The 19,154-nt window shown below is 41.9% G+C and overlaps 1 protein-coding gene across 1 annotated transcript; it reads left to right on the top strand.

Moving 5' to 3' along the window:
• Positions 1-11,332: 11,332 nt before the first annotated feature.
• LOC115015751 (phospholipid phosphatase 3-like) lies at positions 11,333-18,318 on the top strand. The gene is made up of 6 exons (XM_029443291.1): positions 11,333-11,799; positions 14,459-14,616; positions 14,726-15,012; positions 15,100-15,157; positions 17,136-17,312; positions 17,404-18,318. The coding sequence occupies exons 1-6, from the start codon at positions 11,592-11,594 to the stop codon at positions 17,500-17,502; spliced, it is 987 nt and encodes a 328-aa protein (XP_029299151.1). The 5' UTR covers positions 11,333-11,591; the 3' UTR covers positions 17,503-18,318.
• Positions 18,319-19,154: the final 836 nt, after the last annotated feature.

Raw genomic sequence — 19,154 nt, 5'->3', positions numbered from 1 at the left:
AAAAATGGCCCTGTATCCCAGAGGGAAAGTAGTATTTCTCTAAATGAAAACAACAATGTGTCAGAAGTATCCATGCATAGTTATCACTCACAGGGGATACCTTTTGAAATGGACGAGTTTGTCTTCATCTCTTTTTAAAAGCATGATTTGTTTAAAATGTTCTGAAGAATTCTTTGCACTAACAAATGAGAATGCGTTGAGAAAGGTTTGCTTGCGCAAAAACAAAAAATGTGCTTTGTTCAAAAGTAACGTAAGATTAGAAAACAAACCTGATTCTATAATGACCCAAAAAGTAAGAAATTCTTGACATAGTTTCTTCTTGTCCAAGTTTTTTGTTTCTGTTCATGCTCAGTATTTTTGTATTGTCGACTCTGTAATAGAGCAGGAGATACTCTTTTGATGGGCCATTTTTCCCGACCTACCCTAATAATCCACTCTGACCTCATACCAATCCTCCATTACATTGCCTAGAATCACATACAGTATATGTTGAAGCCCTTACTTTTCAACACAAAGTGATACCCTTTTGTCAATGCTATTTATATGTTTATTTGTGTAATATCTTGTGTAATATATGTCATACTTATATTCTTTTTGTTCTTGCTATATTGTAATGATTATTTGGCTGAAAGTAAACTAAAAGGAGAAAAGCTGATAAGTTCATTATCACCATCTATATATATATTCTGTCAAGCAATGGTACCTGGAGCTACTGGTACTGATATTGTATTGTATTAGTATTTATAGTTTATGTTAGCCTGATTCAACTCCACTGGGCATCCTGCCCTGACACTCTCCATTAAACTGCACGTCATCCTCTGATAAAACTTTCCGTTCATGTGCACTGGGGGTCTCTCTACATTTCTGAGGTTTCTTCCATGTCTTCCTCTTCCATGGTGAGGTTTTTTTAGGGGAGTTTTCTTACATCTCCTTAGAGAATGTTTGTGATATTGCAATACTCATACATTTGATTTCCTCCATCAAATGTAGTGGTCCCCTACAGTATGACATAATCTAACCTTATGATGTGCAAAGAAAGTGCTTCAGTAATTAAAATGTCATGAGGAATGAAAAGATGTGGGGACTGTTTCTGTGTCGGAGTGACGGGCCGAGAAGGGGAAGTTAGCATGAAACAGAGAAAATGAGAAATGTAGCATTTAGCATTGCAAGTATGACAGAAGGTCAGATGCTCCAGCAAAGCAAAACTCCATTTATTCAGTTCCCTAATGAAACTAACCACACTTGTCCAAACTTAAGCACACCATCAGGCACAACCACACACACACACACACACACACACACACACACACACACACACACACACACACACACACACACACACACATACACACACAGACAGGTAAATTCCTCAAAAATTTCCAGGTTTTTTTTATCTTTCCCAAAATCAGCAGCACATCTGATTGTCAGTCACTTTATAACGCTAAATATAGTGCTGTGTGTGTGTTTGCCAGTCCTAAGTACGGGTTTCAATTTGCGTATCCTATCTTTTTTATTTGTCTTAATTATTATTATTATTATTATTATTAATAATTTATTTTGTCTTACTTTTTTAATGGTTTTATTTCACATGTATTGTGATTCTAACTGGTCTAATCTTGCACCAAGAAATGTTAACTAACTTATGAGAAGAGCACAATAAGTAACATAAGATTTAAAAAAAAAGAATCTTGTAATTCTTAATAAGGGGGGTACGGAGGAAATGCTCCTCCGTACCTCAAGGAACTCCTCCCCCAACAAACCTCCACACTCAACCTCCGCTCCTCTAAAAAAACTTTGCTCCACCCCCCCAGGACCAAGCTCTGCACCATGGGCGATCGGGCCTTCTGCTCAGCCGCTCCTCACCTGTGGAATTCCCTCCCAGAACACCTGAGGGCTCCACAGGCCACCTAAAAACCTTTCTCTTCAAAAAAGCATTTCCGTAAAATCTTATGTCTGTTGTTGTTGTTGTTTTTGTTGTTGTCCTGCATTTTAGCGCCTTGAGATTGCTTTTAGCTTTGAAAGGCACTTTATAAATCAATTTTATTATTATTATTATTATTATTATTATTATTATTATTATTATTATTAATAATTTCTAATATTTTATCTTTGTGTTGCATTGTGCAGCACATTGTGCTGAAGTGTTAATGACGACATGATGACAGTGTTAAAGCAACAGTTCCCCCAGGCCTCTTCTTCAGAGGAAGTGACAAACAGCATTACTCAGCGAGCTGCTGTAATGTGTGATTTCTTTATGGAAAGTGATGAAATACCTGAGAGAAGGCTTATAACTATAACTATATAACTATAATTATGAATCTATAAACTTGCACATACGTATGCAGTTTTCATATCCATAGTGGATTTTCTGTGGTTAGGATTATGTACGGGCCTTTCTGACAAAAATAAAAAAACACCATCATGATGTGCTTGGCTTTCTCACAGGGAAGTCCTGCCTCTGTTTTCACTTCAGAATTACAAAAGCACAAGTATCTCTGGGCCCTTAGGTACTAATAGCTCTCTGTCCAAAGGGGGGAGGTTTCTCTCACGCTCTCTCTCTCTCTCTCTCTCTCTCTCTCTCTCTCTCTAACACGCTCTCTCTCTCTGAGTGCATGCTGGGATTTTGTGTGCGAGTGAGACGCTGAGTGTGTGCTTTTCGTTTCTTCTTTTTGATTATTTTGTTTAATAATGGGTGTTAATTTAACTTAAGTTACTGGTGATAGTTTGGTATAGTTAACTTTCGGTACGTTTGGGTGTGGTGGTTGAGGTGTGTGGGGATTTCCCTTGCCGGTGTGAACCGAGTCGTTGAGACAGGTATCATGGTGAACGATTTGTTTGTGCAGGTAATGCCTCTCACGCAACCCGCAACCAAAGTTGTTATTTCAAACGTCCCTCCATTCATAACTGATGAGTTTCTCAGCAGAGAGCTGTCCAGACACGGGAAAGTTGTTTCCCCGGTGAAAAAGATCCTGTCTGGATGTAAGTCTCAGTTACTTAAACATGTAGTGTCTCACCGTAGACAGCTGTATATGATTCTTAATAACCGTGATGTGGAGCTCAACCTGATTATGATTACTTGATTTTTGTCACCTCATCGGGTATGAAATGTTTTGGGTGCGGGGAGGAGGGACACACCGCAAGGACCTGTCCGAGGCGCGGGGACCCAGCTCCGTCTGGTCCAGGAGGGGTGGCGGCTGCTGCGGTGGAGGGCTCTCAGCCTACGGTAGCTGTGGCTCTGGTGGGGAGATCTCCGCCGGCCGCTCCAGCTGTGCCCGATCTGGCACACGAGGTGTGTGGTGTTATTTTAAGTGGTGTGTGGAAAAATAATGGGGAAAAAAATGACCAAGGTGGAGTAGGATGAAGTGAGGTTGAAAAAAACAAGAAGGGAGAAGAGGACCAGGTACAGGAGGCAGGTGATTTGGGAGGAGAGAAGAAAAAGGAGGCAAGTGATTTGGGAGAGCAGGTGAAAGAGGCAAGTGATTTGGGAGGAGAACAGGTGAAGGAGGCAGGAGAGGTGCGCGTAGAGGAGGCAGGGGGTGTGGGAGGAGAGCCAGCAGAGGTGATACGAGAGGTGCAGGAAAACATGGCAGGAAAAGAAAGGAATACATGGAGTGAGCAGGTAGAGGAAGCGGGAAGATGGAGGTGGAGGAGGAAGAGGCAGCAGTAGCACAAAAACCTGCTGCCAAACGTAAGAAAAGGTCAAAGAAAGCATCCAGTGATGCTAAAAACAGTAAAATTGTGGAAGAGGGACAGACTGTAAGAAGGCAGGGACAGGCGGACGAGAGTCTCAGTGAAGATGAGTGTGTGTCTGACAACAGTGATATCCCTGGTTTTAATTTAAGTAACAATCAGAAGGAAAAAATGTATACGGCTGAAAGTTTAAAAGTTTTTCTCCAACAAACTAAAAACCAACATGGTGTAAAGGTGGAGGATTATTTTCCAGATTTGGTAAATTTTAATACCTCAGCCATACTCCATATGAGTCAAAGAGAGGAGTGTGGCCTCACTGAACAGGAGTATTATAGTTTAAAGAAACTAGTGGTAAAAGTAAAAAGATAAATACATGTTGATGATGCGTGTCTTAATTAATATGTTTTTTGCTTTTAACATCTCAGTAGTGATGGATACTTTCAGAGTGGGTGTTTAAAATGTTAATGGAGCCAGAGTTTTAAAAAAAAGAGGGCAAATCTATGAAACTGCAAAGATCAAACATGTTGATGTATTCTTTTTACAAGAAATGCACAGTGATAGTTTTAATGAGATAGACTGGAGGAGAGAGTGGGAAGGAGAAGTCATTTTAAGCCACAACACTTCTCTTAGTGGAGGAGTGGGATTCCTTTTCTCAAAGTCTTTTACTCCAGTCTCACTGGAGGTCGAGCATTTTATTGAGGGTAGGTTGCTTTTAGTTAAAGTAAGGTTTCACCTTTTTACAGCTGTTTTTATAAATGTATACGTGCCAACAATCGGTGCAGAGAGGAAGCTGTTTTTACAAAAAGTTAATGATGTATTAAATGGCTGTGCCTCGGAGGATTTCATATTCTTGGGAGGGGATTTTAACTGCACAGAAAATGCATCTTTAGATCGCAACCACGCAGAGCGTCCATCCAGCGTCCCAGAATGCTCTGAGGCAGCTGGTCCACTCCCATGGCCTGGTGGATGTTTGGAGAAGAATGCATGCAGATGATCGACAATATACATGGTCTCACCATCGAGATAATAGGATTTCCTCAGCCAGGTTAGATCATATTTATTGTTTTAAACATCATTTTAATATTTATAAACTGTGCAGCATCATTCCGGCTGGTTTTACAGATCATGCTTTGCTTTTATGTAATGTTTTTATAAGAAACATAAAGCCAAAAAGTGCACATTGGCATTTTAACTCAGTTTTTACTTTTGATAAACATTTTAGACAGGTCCTTATTTATTTTTGGAGTGTTTTTAGGCAGAGGAAGGGTGATTTTAGCAGTCTTAGGCAGTGGTGGGACCATGGTAAAACTGAAATTAAAATGCTTTGTCAGCAGCACACCCTCAATGTCACACAAGACATCACCAGATCTATGAAAGACCTGGAGGGTGATATAGTGGAACTAGAAAAAATCAGTGAGTCCACGAGGGATCAAGGATATATTGAAATCCTCAAAATTAAGAAAATGGCTTTCGCTAACCTGCTAGATGTTAAAGTACAGGGTGCACTGGTCCGGTCCCAGTTTCAAAACGTCACCGAGATGGATGCTCCCTCTAGCTTCTTCTTCGGTCTGGAGAAAAAGAACGGACAGAAGAGGGTAATCCACTCTCTTCTCTCAGACACAGGGCAAGAAATAACTGAACCAAGCCAGATAAGAAGGCGAGCCGTGAGTTTTTATTCTTCCCTCTACTCCAGTGAGTATGAGGGAGATGAAACACTCCTCGGAAGGTTCTGTGATTCACTACCACAGGTCTCAGAGGAGACCAACTCACAGTTAGAGGGGCGTTTGACTATGCGAGAGCTGCAGGTAACTTTACAACTTGCTTCCGGCATCGACGGTCTCACAGTCGAGTTTTTTAAAGCCTTCTGGGACATTTTATCAAATGATCTTTTAGATGTTTTTAATGAAAGCTTGGCCTCTGATTCCATGCCGATGTCTTGCCGCAGAGCAGTAATAACACTTCTGCCTAAGAAGGGAAACCTACAGGACATTGGTCATTGGCGTCCTGTGTCTTTGCTGTGTGTGGATTATAAGCTTCTGTCCAAGGCCCTGGCCACCAGGCTGGGGGGGGGGGGGCTATGGAGCAGGTCATATACCGGGACCAGACCTACTGTGTGCCCGGCAGGTCAATGGTAGACAATGTCCACCTAGTTTGAGATGTTTTGGAGGTCGCCAGCTCATTGGGCATTAATATTGGTCTGATTTCTCTGGATCAGGAAAAGGCTTTTGACCGGGTTGAACACAATTTTCTTTGGAAAGTGATGGAGAGTTCAGCCCTGGATTCATAGCTAAGATCAAAGTGTTGTACAGTGAAGTTGAGAGTGTGCTGAAGTTCAATGGTAGTCTGTGTGCTCCTTTTAGAGTGTGTAGAGGGGTCCGGCAGGGCTGTGCTCTGTCAGGAAGGCTCTATGCGCTCTCCCTTGAACCTCTCCTCAGGAAAATACGCTGCAACCTACAAGGTCTTTTTTTACCTGGTTGTAGTAGCAGCATTATTTTATCAACTTATGCGGATTATGTCATTGTTGTCATTGGAAGCCAGAAAGAGGCAGATATTTTAACCAATATTCTAAAAGATTTTAGCACAGCATCGGCAGCAAGGATGAATTGGAAGAAAAGTGAAGCCCTCGCTGTCGGGGAGTGGTGTGGCGGTCTCCCAGTTCTTCCCCAGAGCCTCACCTGGAAAAGAGATGGAATAAAATATATAGGTGTGTTTTTAGGAAAGGAAAGTATAGTCCAGAAGAACTGGGAGAACGTCACTGAAAAGATTGAGGGAAGGATTTCCAAATGGAAATGGCTCAGATGTCTTTTAGAGGCAGGGTTTTGGTTTTAAACAACCTTGTGGGGTCCCAACTGTGGCACCGTCTGACCTGTGTGGACCCTCCCTCAGGCCTTTTAGCTAAAATACAGAAAAAATGGTAGATTTGTTTTGGGATGGTCTACACTTGGTGCCACAAGGGGTGCTGTATTTATCCAGAGAGGAGGGGGGACAGGGCCTAGTCCACCTGGCCAGCCGAACAGCCACCTTTAGACTCCAATTTTTACAGAAATATCTTACCGGTCCGGCTGATTTGGTTTGGAGAGAAGTGGCCAGCTGTATCCTCAGATGCGTGAGTAACCTGGGGCTGGATACTGCTCTGTTTTTAACTGATTCAAAATTGTTAAGGGTAAGTGAGCTGCCTCCATTTTATCAGAGTGTTTTTAAGTGTTGGGCCCTTTTTGACCATAAAAGGTACCCTAAATCGGACTCTCTGCACTGGTTATTGATGGAGCCTCTAATTCACAGGGCCAGGCTGGACGTCAGCAGCACACCCGGCCTGATGGTGGCGCTGTGCAGCTCTAGGACATTGTGCTTACAACAGCTGGTGGATGCAGTGGGACCGGCGCTGAATGATGCCCGAGCCCTGAGCTCTCTGCTGGGTCTAACCTCTAGCCGGGTGGCTCAGAGGATCCTGCAGCTCTGGAGCCAGAGACTCTCTGGAGAGGAAAGGAGCCTCCTCATCGAATACAGTCAGGGAAAGACCGTTCCAGACCCAGCGGACCCGTTTCCAGAAATCTACCTCAGCCCAGGGCTGGGAGAACTGACTGGCCCCCTGCTCAAGGTCACTAACCCAGCAAAACTGTCACTGCACAGAGCAGACAAAACAACTTTCTATGCGAACTGTGTGAAAAGCATCAATAAAAAAGGCCTGTGCAGCAGACCCTCCAATGTGTGGAGCAATAGACTAGGTGGAGAAAGCGGACCGGGTCCACAGTGGATGATTTTATGCAAACCCCCCCTCAAAAAGCGAACTGCCGACCTTCAGTGGAGGATTTTACATGGTGCTATCGCTTCCAACGCTTTCATCTCTGTTATTAATCATGCTGTTTTAAATAATTGTCCATTTTGTAATTTACGTGAGACTGTCTTCCACGTTTTCACTGTAGTGAAGTGTAAGAGACTCACCGGTTTCTTCTCTCTTTTAACATTGGTTTTTAGTCTCTTTGATGTTATTTTTACTGAGTGTTTTTTATCATGAGAGCTGCCTACACAAGAGAAAAAAAAGGCTGCTCCTAAACTTCCTCTCAGGAGAAGCCAAAATGGCCATCTACATAAGTAGAAAGAACAGAGTGGAAAACAGAGAAGGACAGGAGGCGAAAGCAGTGTGGCTGTGCAACATCAGAGCAAGACTCTGGCTCGAGTTCAGGTTTTATAAACATATAGGAGACATAGACACTTTTAAACAAAGTTGGTGTTTTAAAAATATTATCTGTTCCGTCAGCGATGACGAATTACACTTTGCACAAGCTTTTATTGGATAGTTTTTAAAATTATTTTTCTGTTAGCCCTTTTAAACACAAGCCTATGCAAACCCCTTTTCTGGTGCGTGGCATGGTTCGGGGGTGGCCCGTGTTGGCCTGTGGTGTTGTTTCCTGCACGGCTGGGTTTTCTTTGCTATGTTTCTGGGGATCGATTTATTTGATCATTTGGTGTTCCGGCTGTTCTTTGAATGTTTTTGGTTTTTGGTTACTGCGGGTCATTGTTTTCATTTTTCCCCTTCTTGATCTGTGAGCTGGAATGGTTTTTGTGTTGCTGCATCGGATTAGCACACATGGGTCGGGGGTGGCTCGTGAGGGCCGGGTGTGATGGAGGTGGAGAGAGGACATGCTATGATAGTGATGTTGTTAGGGATAGTTGTTTTGGCGGTGATTTGGATCGGGCGGTGCATTTGACGTTTGGAATCTTTGCTTATGTAAATGTATGTTACTAACTCACCATCCGGGGATATCATCCCCGGAGTGTCTGTCTCTCATGTGGCAGGTTGCCACTGATAAAGTTTACGTCAGGATCATGAATCGTGACAGCGCCTGCTGACCTGGTACTGCTGGACACCGGGAAGCCTTATTGACATTTTCCTGGATTCATCCAAACTTTCTATTTCCTTTTTTTTTCCAACACAACATAATTTCTGTCAAATGTTGTATTTGTACTATGTTGTTTATCCTGTACACACGACATCTATTGCACGTCTGTCCGTCCTGGGAGAGGGATCCCTCCTCAGTTGCTCTCCCTGAGGTTTCTTCCATTTTTTCCCCTTTAATTTTGGGGTTTCTTTTAGGAAGTTTTTCCTTGTGCGATGCGAGGGTCTAAGGACAGAGGATGTTGTAACCTGTACAGTCTGTAAAGCACACTGAGACAAATGTATAATTTGTGATATTGGGCTATACAAATAAATTGATTTGATTTGATTTGATTTGTCGCTGTGTCACACTCGCACATAGTATGCATCATTCGGCCGGTGATGGGTGGTGTGTGTGGGTGGGGCGGGGTGACTAGTGGAGATTTCAGATGTTGGATGTATTGCTTGGTCCAGATCGCTGCTGGGATGATTGTTTTTGATGGTGTCGTTGTTGTGGTGTGTCTTTTTTTTTCCGTTTTTGTTGCACTGGGTGTACATGGGTCGTTTTTGGGCCGTGTGTGTGGACCTGGTGTGGTGGTGCGGGAACTGTTCTGGTCCATGGATTGAGGGTGGGGGAAGGGGGTTAGTGATTTGTGGTGATTGAGAACGGGATATTTGAAGAATGTTTGGAATGAGTTGATTTCCGGGTGTGTGGTAGGGAAACACTCACATGAGGTGGCTTTGTGGGTCAATGCGAGTCATTTTTGACCCATGTTGTGCCTTAGAAGGGTAGTGATACTAAATGATTGTTTACGATTGATTTGTGATGATAAAGGGTTAAGTGTATATATTTTGTATTCGTTGTTTTAAACACTTTATTTTAAAAGAGTTTGTACAAATGAAAAATATGTAAATAAGAACAAATCTCTCTCTCTCACCCTCTCTCTCTCTCTCTCTGTGTCTCTCTCTTTGTTTCTCTCTTTGTCTCTCTTGCTCACTCTCATTTTTTCTACGTACAGAAACTTAACAAACATGGCTGACCATCAGCAGAAAAGACAAATGAAACCTTCCCAAGCATTGCTTTTGCTTCCCCCTACAGCAGACTGTTAAATTACAAAAAAACATTTTTTACTGTGAGGAAGCTATTGAGGGTCACTTTGTTGAAGGAAACCGCTCCCCTCCAGAGGAAAAAAAAGAAAAGGAAAAAAAGAAATTGGGAGAATTATCTGACACGGTCACGGTAATACAAAGTCTATAGATTAATTTGTGTATAGATTCCTGCTAGTACTTTCTTGCTTAGTTTTCTTTTTCACATATAGGACATTGTCCATTGTTGGCAACATGCCGATCCTTACCCCAAGTTCATCATAGCTCCCTGATAGCTAGGTCAGTAGGTGGCGATACAGTATACATAATAACACAGAACAGTGCTGCTCTGTTTCCTGTCCTCTGCTTTGTTTTCTTCCTGCTCTGGTTTGTTTCATTCATAAACTAATGTTTAATTCACAATATAATTTCAGTGTGATGCTCTACTTTGTTTAAACAAACCAGCAACCACTCTGCTGGTTTGTTTAAGAGGTTAATGCACCCAGTACAGAAAATAACACATTTTATACTAATGAAAGAAAAAAAACAAGACATAACATGTTAACTAGTGAGTCAGGCTAACTGTTTCCCCTTGTTTCCAGTCTTAAAGCTAACCAGCTGCTGTCTTTACCGTAGACTTTATATAAAAGTGGACGTATTCACCGTTACATCACCCATTGGTCTGTGGACCAATTTGATGCCTTGAGGTTATCTTTTTGCTCGTCTCCATCTTGACTTTTTGGCCCTCGTCATCTTGACTTTTTCATGAACTGAAAATACACACTGTGAAAGTGTTAAAGTTCTAAGACGAAAACACAGACAACACCCAGACTGGACAACACAGTGGAAGCAATCTGTCAATCACAAGGGTTAGCCACGCTGTGTTATCGTCTATATTACTCTCGATGGGACCATCATTTACTAAATTTGCTGTATTGAAGAAATTTGAAACTAGTTTGAGACCATAAACTCATTAGGAACATGTTGAGTGAGGTAATAAATAAAGTGAGAAGTAGGGTCATATTCTCATTGACTTCTATACAAACAGACTTATTTTTGCAAGCAGTGGAGTCGCCCCCTGCTGGACATTAGAGAGAATGCAGGTTTAAGTCACTTCAACATTGGCTTCAATTTGGCTTTAACTTCCACAAATGTCAAACTATTCCTTTAATCATTTTGTGAAGAATCCCTTTGATTAATTGGACTTAAGATCTTCTTTCTGGAAAACGGCTGAAGAAGATCTGGACTAAAATCTATTTAAAAAAATTGTTTTAACAATGTATTAAGCATTTATATTATATTACTACATGGCTGCTGTCTAATCCTTGAGTTAATAAAAGAGTTTAAAGAGTTTAAACTACACTTTAATTGCTTTAATGTAAGTCTAAGTAAAAAGTGAGTGAAAAATTGAGGTGAAAGGTGACTCATAGTTATGGAGAAATATATATTAGGGTCAACCACTGTCACCGTGACACACACCTGATGCATTTGATGCTCTTCCTCTCATAAACATCGTGAAAGGTATAGTCATAGCCTAATTATGAGAGAGAGAGAGAGAGAGAGAGAGAGAGAGAGAGAGAGAGAGAGAGAGAGAGAGAGAGAGAGAGAGAGAGAGAGAGAGAGAGAGAGATGATCGCTGGGTTATTGCACAAGTTTTCCGCTCCACACTGGTACATATCTTCCAGGTGACGGATGCCCTGCAACGAGTCAGGGCGAGCCCTGCAGACTCTGTGATGAAATAAAAAATGCGTAAAAAATATCATTTATTTTGACGTAGAGGAGACACGTGCTGCGGGGAGCATCATAAATACTGTGTCAACTTGTGGACTTATTTACAGTCTCTCCGCAGCTCTGCACATGAGTAGTTCAAGGGCGCTCCTAAGTTTCTGATGTCAACAAGTTTCTTACTCCGAGCCTCCACCCGCCGCAGCCAATCGTCATGTTGGATACATTTGGGCCGCAGCGCGCCGGTGTGTCCGTCTCCAGCGCGGATTTCCAGCTCAAACTGACGGACAACAAGAGCAGCCTGGCCGCAGCAGGGATGGGAATGGAGAACGACGCGGGGAAGAAACTCATAGAGATAACTGGTCCGGCTTTATCTAAAAGAAAACTTCTTGTGGGCTTAGACCTCCTCTGCCTCTTCCTGGGTAAAATATACATGCAAAATGTTCTACTTAAGATCAGTTATTTCGCTTGTTGAATGCATTGCTCTGTAGCTTACTATGTTGGTGAACAAAGTGGACCGGGAGTGAACTTGATATCACAAAAGCACCTGAGCAATATCATTCATCCCAACTAAATATTGCCAATTCTACATATCTGTAAGTTATTTATTGTTTAGCGTGAGGTGCTGATACAACTTGTGGTCACTGTTGAGACCATGTGATGGCTGTTTGCATTGGACTAGTTTTTTTTCTATCCAGGAATAAGATAAGAGAACTTAAATAACTTAATCAGATAGCTTTGAAGTTAGTGTTTATTTCTTCTGTCAGAAATAATTTTGACTGATTATGATTATGAATGGCTATACTGATATAAGGTCTCTTTTACTTTTAGAGCTGAATTGAATAGTGTGAGGATTTACTGCTCTATTGTCTCATGTGATGATAAATGTCGTCTGTGATCATCATGGGCGTTATGAACTTTTCATTATGCTTACATGTTATTAATCAACAATGAAAGTTATCATTAGTTGCATATTTCTTCACACAATAGCCATTAATTTTTAACTTTAAGGAACCGCAGGTGATTTCTCTTCCTATTTAGGTTAACACTGCTGAGGGTGAACTTCAACATGTTGAGTTCTGTTCCGCTTTGTTTCCATCCCTTTTTATTTAGTCAACAACGACAGTCAGTTGCTACATGCGGCATGATGATCAGGGATGTTAAGAAAAAAAGAAAGAAAAAAAGAAAGTTTTGTAAAAGCTCCATCTACATGTATCCCTGGCTCTGTGATTTCTATTCGTGCACGCTCTTGAGCGCTCAGTGCCAGCTGCTTCGTGCATTGCCCAGGGAATTCTACAGTTTCCATGACAACCTCCAGTTCTCAGGGTAGAGGCGGGCCAGAGGGAATTGTATTTGGTATAAATAAATAAATGCACCATCCCCTGTGTGTGTGTGTGTGTGTGTGTGTGTGTGTGTGTGTGTGTGTGTGTGTGTGTGTATGTGTGTGTATGTGTGTGTGTGTGTGTGTGTGTGTGTGTGTGTGTGTGTGCGCATGACTGTAAGTGTTGCTCCCTCCCATGGTCCCTATACGTGACAGGAGGAGGTTATATAATGTGGGCTAATTGGAAAAAGCTGGACGGAGAGGTAGTCTGTATTACAACAACAGATTGGACATGTACAGAAGGGAGCGAGTCTCTCTCTTTCTCTCTCTCTCTCTCTCTCTCTCTCTCTCTCTCTCTCTCTCTCTCTCTCTCTCTCTCTCCCCTTCCTCTACTGTGTGTGTGCAGGCATGCAAGACAGGGAGGGAGAGAGAGAGAGAGAGGGGGGAGGTGGGGGTGGGGGGAAGGACACCCGGAGACAAACAGAGACAGTGTGAGGCTGGTTCTGGCTCTGGTCTGCTGCAGCATTTGCTTTGTTTTGTAGGGAAGAGTTGAACTGAAGTCACAAACAACCCCCCTTTCTCTTCTCATCAACAGAAACACACACACACACACACACACACACACACACACACACACACACACACACACACACACACACACACACACACACACACACACACACACACATGCAATTCAAGCTGGGTCTCTGCCTGCTTTCCAGAGAAAGTCAGGGTTCCCACCCATATTTTCCTGTAAAACTACTCCTCTCGTTTGACCCTCCCTAAGTCTTCCCATGTCATATTCCCTGTAGTTATTATTGCCATGAATTTCTGTTACCTCCCTTTTTTAATTTATATTTTAGACATTATTACTTTCATCTGTGATTACGGATTAAGATTTAATGTGTGTCTCTTGGTGTGCAACAGGGTCTAGGGCGTTGTAGCTGCACTGGTGTATCCATCATACATCAATGTTTTTGGGGTACTGATAACAATCTGTCAGAGTATCAATAATCATCACATAATGAAAGCTGGCATAAACAAAATTTGCATCTTTGCATATTTGATCCGATATAGATCATGCTGCTGTTGGTTTAAGGTGATATTTCTTGTATGGCTGAATTTTAAGTTTGTCTTTTTTTCTTAAGCAAGTCTAAAATCCATGTTATCCAGCTCTGTGAGGCTGTATTCTAAATGCTAACATAGCTCATAGTGACAGTGTTAACATGTTGGTGTTTAGCAGGTAATCAACCATTGTCACATCTTAATTTAGAGTGTTGCTAGTTGGCCCAAGACACAAGGTAAAGCTGTGGCTGATAGGAACTATTGGCAATACGTATAATCAAAGTCAGCAGGATTAATTATCTGAGGACCGTGAATTTGGTGGCAATCCAACCAGTAGTTGCTGAGATATTTCAAATTTCATGGCAACACCGCCATCCCCAGAGCCACGCTGCTAGCATGGCTAAAATGCATATTGTAGAACAAAACCCCTGGTGTTATTTTGAGTGGTATTAGTACTGGACCCTAGTGCACGCATGTATGGATAACATATAGATGTATGAATGTCATATGGCTAACAGTTGGAAAGACAGACATGCATTTTAAGGTTCTTCTTAAATCGCCCATTCTCATCTTCTAGTTTCTAGCTTTTCTCGGTCCCACGCATCATCTCCACTTTCCCATCACAAAGAGGAATGTCTCTACTCCCTCTGGGGATTGTTGGGATATCAAATCATCACCCTTCTCCTTCTGTGCAGCTTCCATCCCTTTCTTTGCATGTGAGCTGAAGGCATTGAGACCTTACAGAAGGGGCTTCATGTGCGGGGACCCCAGCATCACCTATCCTTATCTGCACCGAGAGGCCATACCGGACGAATTACTCATCGCCGGTGGCATCATCATCACAGGCCTCACTGTGAGTACTCATCATCCTGATCCTCCCTGTCATGGCGGGCAGTCCATTATTTATTTTACACAATGAGGAGAATGTAATATGACAGTTCTGGCGACGTGTCCACTTCCAGATCGCCCTCGGGGAGTGTTACCGGGTTCGTTTCAGAGGCGTCAGCTCCAAAGCCTTTGTGAGGAACCTGTATGTGTCCTCTCTGTACAAGGAGCTTGGCTGCTTCCTGTTTGGCTGCTTTGTCGGCCAGTCACTGACCAACATGGCCAAGCTGAGTGTCGGGCGGCTGCGACCGCACTTCCTGTCTGTGTGCGGTGTCACCTACGCGTCGCTTAACTGCACACCTGGAACATACGTTGCAACAGTGAACTGCCGCCAGTCTGACCACCGGTTGGAGGAGGAGGCCAGGTGTGTATGTGTGTGTTTGTGTTTGTGAACATTTGTTATGTATTATGCTTTTGTTCTGTTATTCTAAATACTTCACCATTTTTTTAGGAAGTCCTTCTTCTCCGGCCACGCTTCCTTTGCGATGTACACAATGCTCTATTTAGCAGTGAGTATTTCTATCTATCTATCTATCTATTGCTCTCTCGTTTTCAGACACACACACACACACGCACGCACGCACACACACACACACACACTGGCAAACACAATTTGCTGTCTCTCCAATTTCCAATTACCATCTCTCTATAAAATGCAGAGAGAGAATGAATGAAACAGGGAGCCATCATCAGTCCAGTTAGCAGCAGAAAGCGAGGGAATATAAGAGGAGAGGGAGAAAGAAAAAAGGACTGAAAGGAGAAATGGGCCAAACAGAGACAGCTTTGTTCTGCTGTGGGAGGAGTGTGACCTCGCCTCACCGCCTCACTGCTCTCCTCTATTGTGTGAGTGTGTGTGTGCAAGCTTCTGCATTTAGATGTGTTTATGGCAGCCTATGTGTGTCCTTGTGCAAGTGCCTGCATATGTATATGTATGCACACAGCATATTAATGTGTGTGCCATCTTGTGTGTGTGGGCAATCTTGGCTTGCTTGTTAAAAGGGTAAAAAAGGAAGATGAAAAACAAGGCAGATCCAATGCACTAACAAGACTGTTAATCTCTGTTTTCACCTGAACTTTCGTGTCTCTCATGAATCTGGAGGGAAACTGTGTCTATAATGATATTTTAATACATTAAGCCTCTCATCCTTTCTCAGATTATAGAGCCAGTATTTAAATAATGACCAGTCCAACTACAATAAATTAGTGTTTGACAGTATTTTGGTTAAAAAGAGAGCCTCGATGCCATGGTTGGATCACTAATCGTGCAAAGCGTGCAACTGCCTAGATCCCCAGGGCCTTCACCGTATGGTAATTAGGTTTGTGATATTTTAATGAAGTGCAGATGTTTTTGGTATACAGTATGCACTACTAAAACACAATAAACCAAAAATAATCATTTATTTTAGAGGCATTTCTTCTTCATATTTGTTTAAAAGTCTCTTTACATCCCAACAACAAACAATAAATCAAATGGTCTGACAAAAAAAAGAAAATAATTCCTGTATCTGTAATGACTGTAATAAGCCCATTCAATCATTTCATAAGGCCTGCATGAAATTATTGGAAATGAATACTTGCCTGTATACCTGCGCGCAATCTCATGGAGGTAGCTGAATAAGGTTAACGATGACAACGATGCTTTGCTCCTCTTCCCAACGCCCCCTCATAGACTCATCCTCCAGCAGTAGTCAGCCAGTGCACCCTCATGTGTTTGGGGGGGGGGGGGCTGTTGTGATTTTGGTTGGATGCTTTTAAAATCTAGCTAACTCTTGCTGGTTTCTCCAAAGTTACCTACCACAGCTACATCAGCAACATTACTACCCTACCTGTCTTTGTGCTCCGTCTTGGAGAGGGGCATTGACTTAAAATCAATTAATAAGGTATTTATTGTTTCACTTTGACTTGTATTGTATTGTATTAAATCAAGTTACCTCAAACTACTACGTCCATCCATCCATCCAGTTCTAGCTTATTAACATATGCATAACGTACAGAGAGTGGTGAGTATGGCAACAGTCTGTACTGGAATTGGTACAATATGCAATATATATAATAAAATGTACTTACAATGGGGGAAATTTAGAATAAAGCCCAATCTCTACTGCAAGTGTGTTTCAAACAAATACACGTTTCTTTCTCTAATTTAAGATTTCAGCTACTCTTTAGAGGATCAATATTAAATTGTACTTATATAGATCATTTCCCTACATGTGCAAAAACCCGTTAATAAATTAGAAGGGCACAGACCTCCGCCAAGGCCAAATGCCCAATCGCACAATGTTAATGAAAGTCAAAGATTGTTTGTGTATCGGCCCCCGTGATTTACGCTTCAAAGGTTAGTGGAAAACCAGGCTCGTAGTTTGTCTGTAACCTGCTGACAGACAGACTTAAGTCAATGGCAAACATCTTGAGCATTATTTACAATAACAGATAACGACCTTATTGTTCTATGCACGAAATAACATGTCGTTCATTTTTGTCACGCAGTTTTACTTGCAGGCACGGTTGACATGGCGTGGGGCTCGGCTGTTGAGGCCGGCGCTGCAGTTCTTCCTGGTTCTGCTGGCGGTCTACACAGGTCTGACGCGCATCTCAGACTACCGGCACCACCCGACTGACGTGCTAACAGGCTACATACAGGGAGCCCTCACTGCTTATTGGGTGGTCAGTATACCTTGCCTGCTTGTTTTGGTGCTTGTCCACATATCAGCGTCTTTTAAAATCTCAAGGTTTGGTGTGTTTGTGTGTTTCCCAGGCCTTCCACATCTCGTCCATGTTTAAAAGCTCAAGTTCAGATCTGTCTCCGACTGAGACCCTGGACAGCCCGTTGTCGCCCCTCCACACTGTCTGCTAAACCTCACATCCACCAATCCCTGCGTGTGCCAACATCCACCTGCTGCCTGTAGTGTAGCTTTTCCAGACAAGAAATTTGAAGAATGTGAGACCATTTCCTGTGAAGTCAAACCACATACCTCAGTATTGGGACAGAGAGTGAGAGAGAGAGGGAGATACTGTATGTGGCTCAAAAGTCTAAACATGTGAACTGGGAGAAAGGAAGAGGGAGGGTGCTGAAAGCAATGCCGACTGCTCAGCTGGAGTGTTGTGTAAGCAGCCAGAGCACTTGTCCTTTTGTCCTTGTGACTGACTTTAGCTTCACATGTGCACTTACCTGAGAGACGAGACGACTGAATGCTGAACACACAGCAACCACTGCCACTCTATACGCCACCTGTAAATATATACAGATTTTGTACAACTCGAATGATACTGTAAAAGCACTTTTTGATTTCCATGTTAGTATTACTAATAACCACTTTGTATTGATTTGGTACATAGGATATAATATATTTTATACAAACATGTTATATATGTTGTGCTGTAGCTGTTTTTTTTTTTTACATAAACCCAGTGAATGTAATGGTGTTGAAGGAAAGCACAAATAGCGAGAAAGCAACTCATTTTCCTAATGTGTTGTACCTATTAGATGTGGTAGGATGTTTGTCTGTGTTCAATAACGAAAGAGCGACTTTGAGAACGTCTACACAATAGATATAATCCATGTTTGAAAAGTATGGACGCTACAGCTCTCAGCCTTTTTTATAATGCTAATGTATGTTGCTAGACTACTTACCACTTCAAGAGCACACAGATCATTAAATAAAAATGTGATTTTTTAAATATCATTGTCTCGATATTATTTCTAAAACACTGCATACACATTGTTTTCACATTTTTAGATGTTATTGCATAATCTTTTAAAAGATTATCTAGGAATTGAGTTATTTGGCCACTAAAGGCAAAACAAGAAGCTTCTAAAGCAACATTAACATAAAACAAGAAAGATATTTGGCTCATTAGCTGCTTAATGCTCCACTATGTTCACAAGCTAGCTGCTAACTTTATATTTTATCTGCCATTTGATGTTAGGCACGTAGCGTGCGCTCTGATTGTTAGAGCTAATTTGAAAAGTAAATAGCCTCAAGAAAGTAAACTTTTTCAAGATATATAAAGGTAAAAGTCCTTATTGAGCAGCCTAATGCCCCCCGTCCGAGTTACACAATGATATACAATATTATTGGATTATTAGTACTGATGCATAAGAAGTATTTTGATGTTGTAGCAGGTTGAGGTGGAGCTAATTGTATATACTTTATATAATGTTAGGATTATTTAGTATGTAACAATGCTTCAAATGTTCAAAATATTTTGAAATCATATGTTTAGTATATCAAATTTTAATCTACAAAGTAACTATAGCTGTCGGATAAATATACTGGAGGAAAAATGGAAGTACTCAAGTAAGGTCATGGGCGGATCAAGAGACACTGGGCCCCTGGGCACAGACATGCAAACGACCCCTCCACCTTTCCTACAAAGCAGCAAGACACACAGACGGAGAGATGTTAAGCCTCTTTTTGTTGTTGTTTTTTGTCTCTTTGTGGTCATTTTGCGTCTCTTTGCTGTTGTTTTGGGTCTCTTTGTAGTCATCATGCATCTATGTGGTTT

The sequence above is a fragment of the Cottoperca gobio genome, chromosome 1, assembly GCF_900634415.1.
Source record: "Cottoperca gobio chromosome 1, fCotGob3.1, whole genome shotgun sequence".
Lineage (NCBI taxonomy): Eukaryota > Metazoa > Chordata > Actinopteri > Perciformes > Bovichtidae > Cottoperca > Cottoperca gobio.
This window is presented reverse-complemented; position numbering and strand designations above follow the sequence as displayed.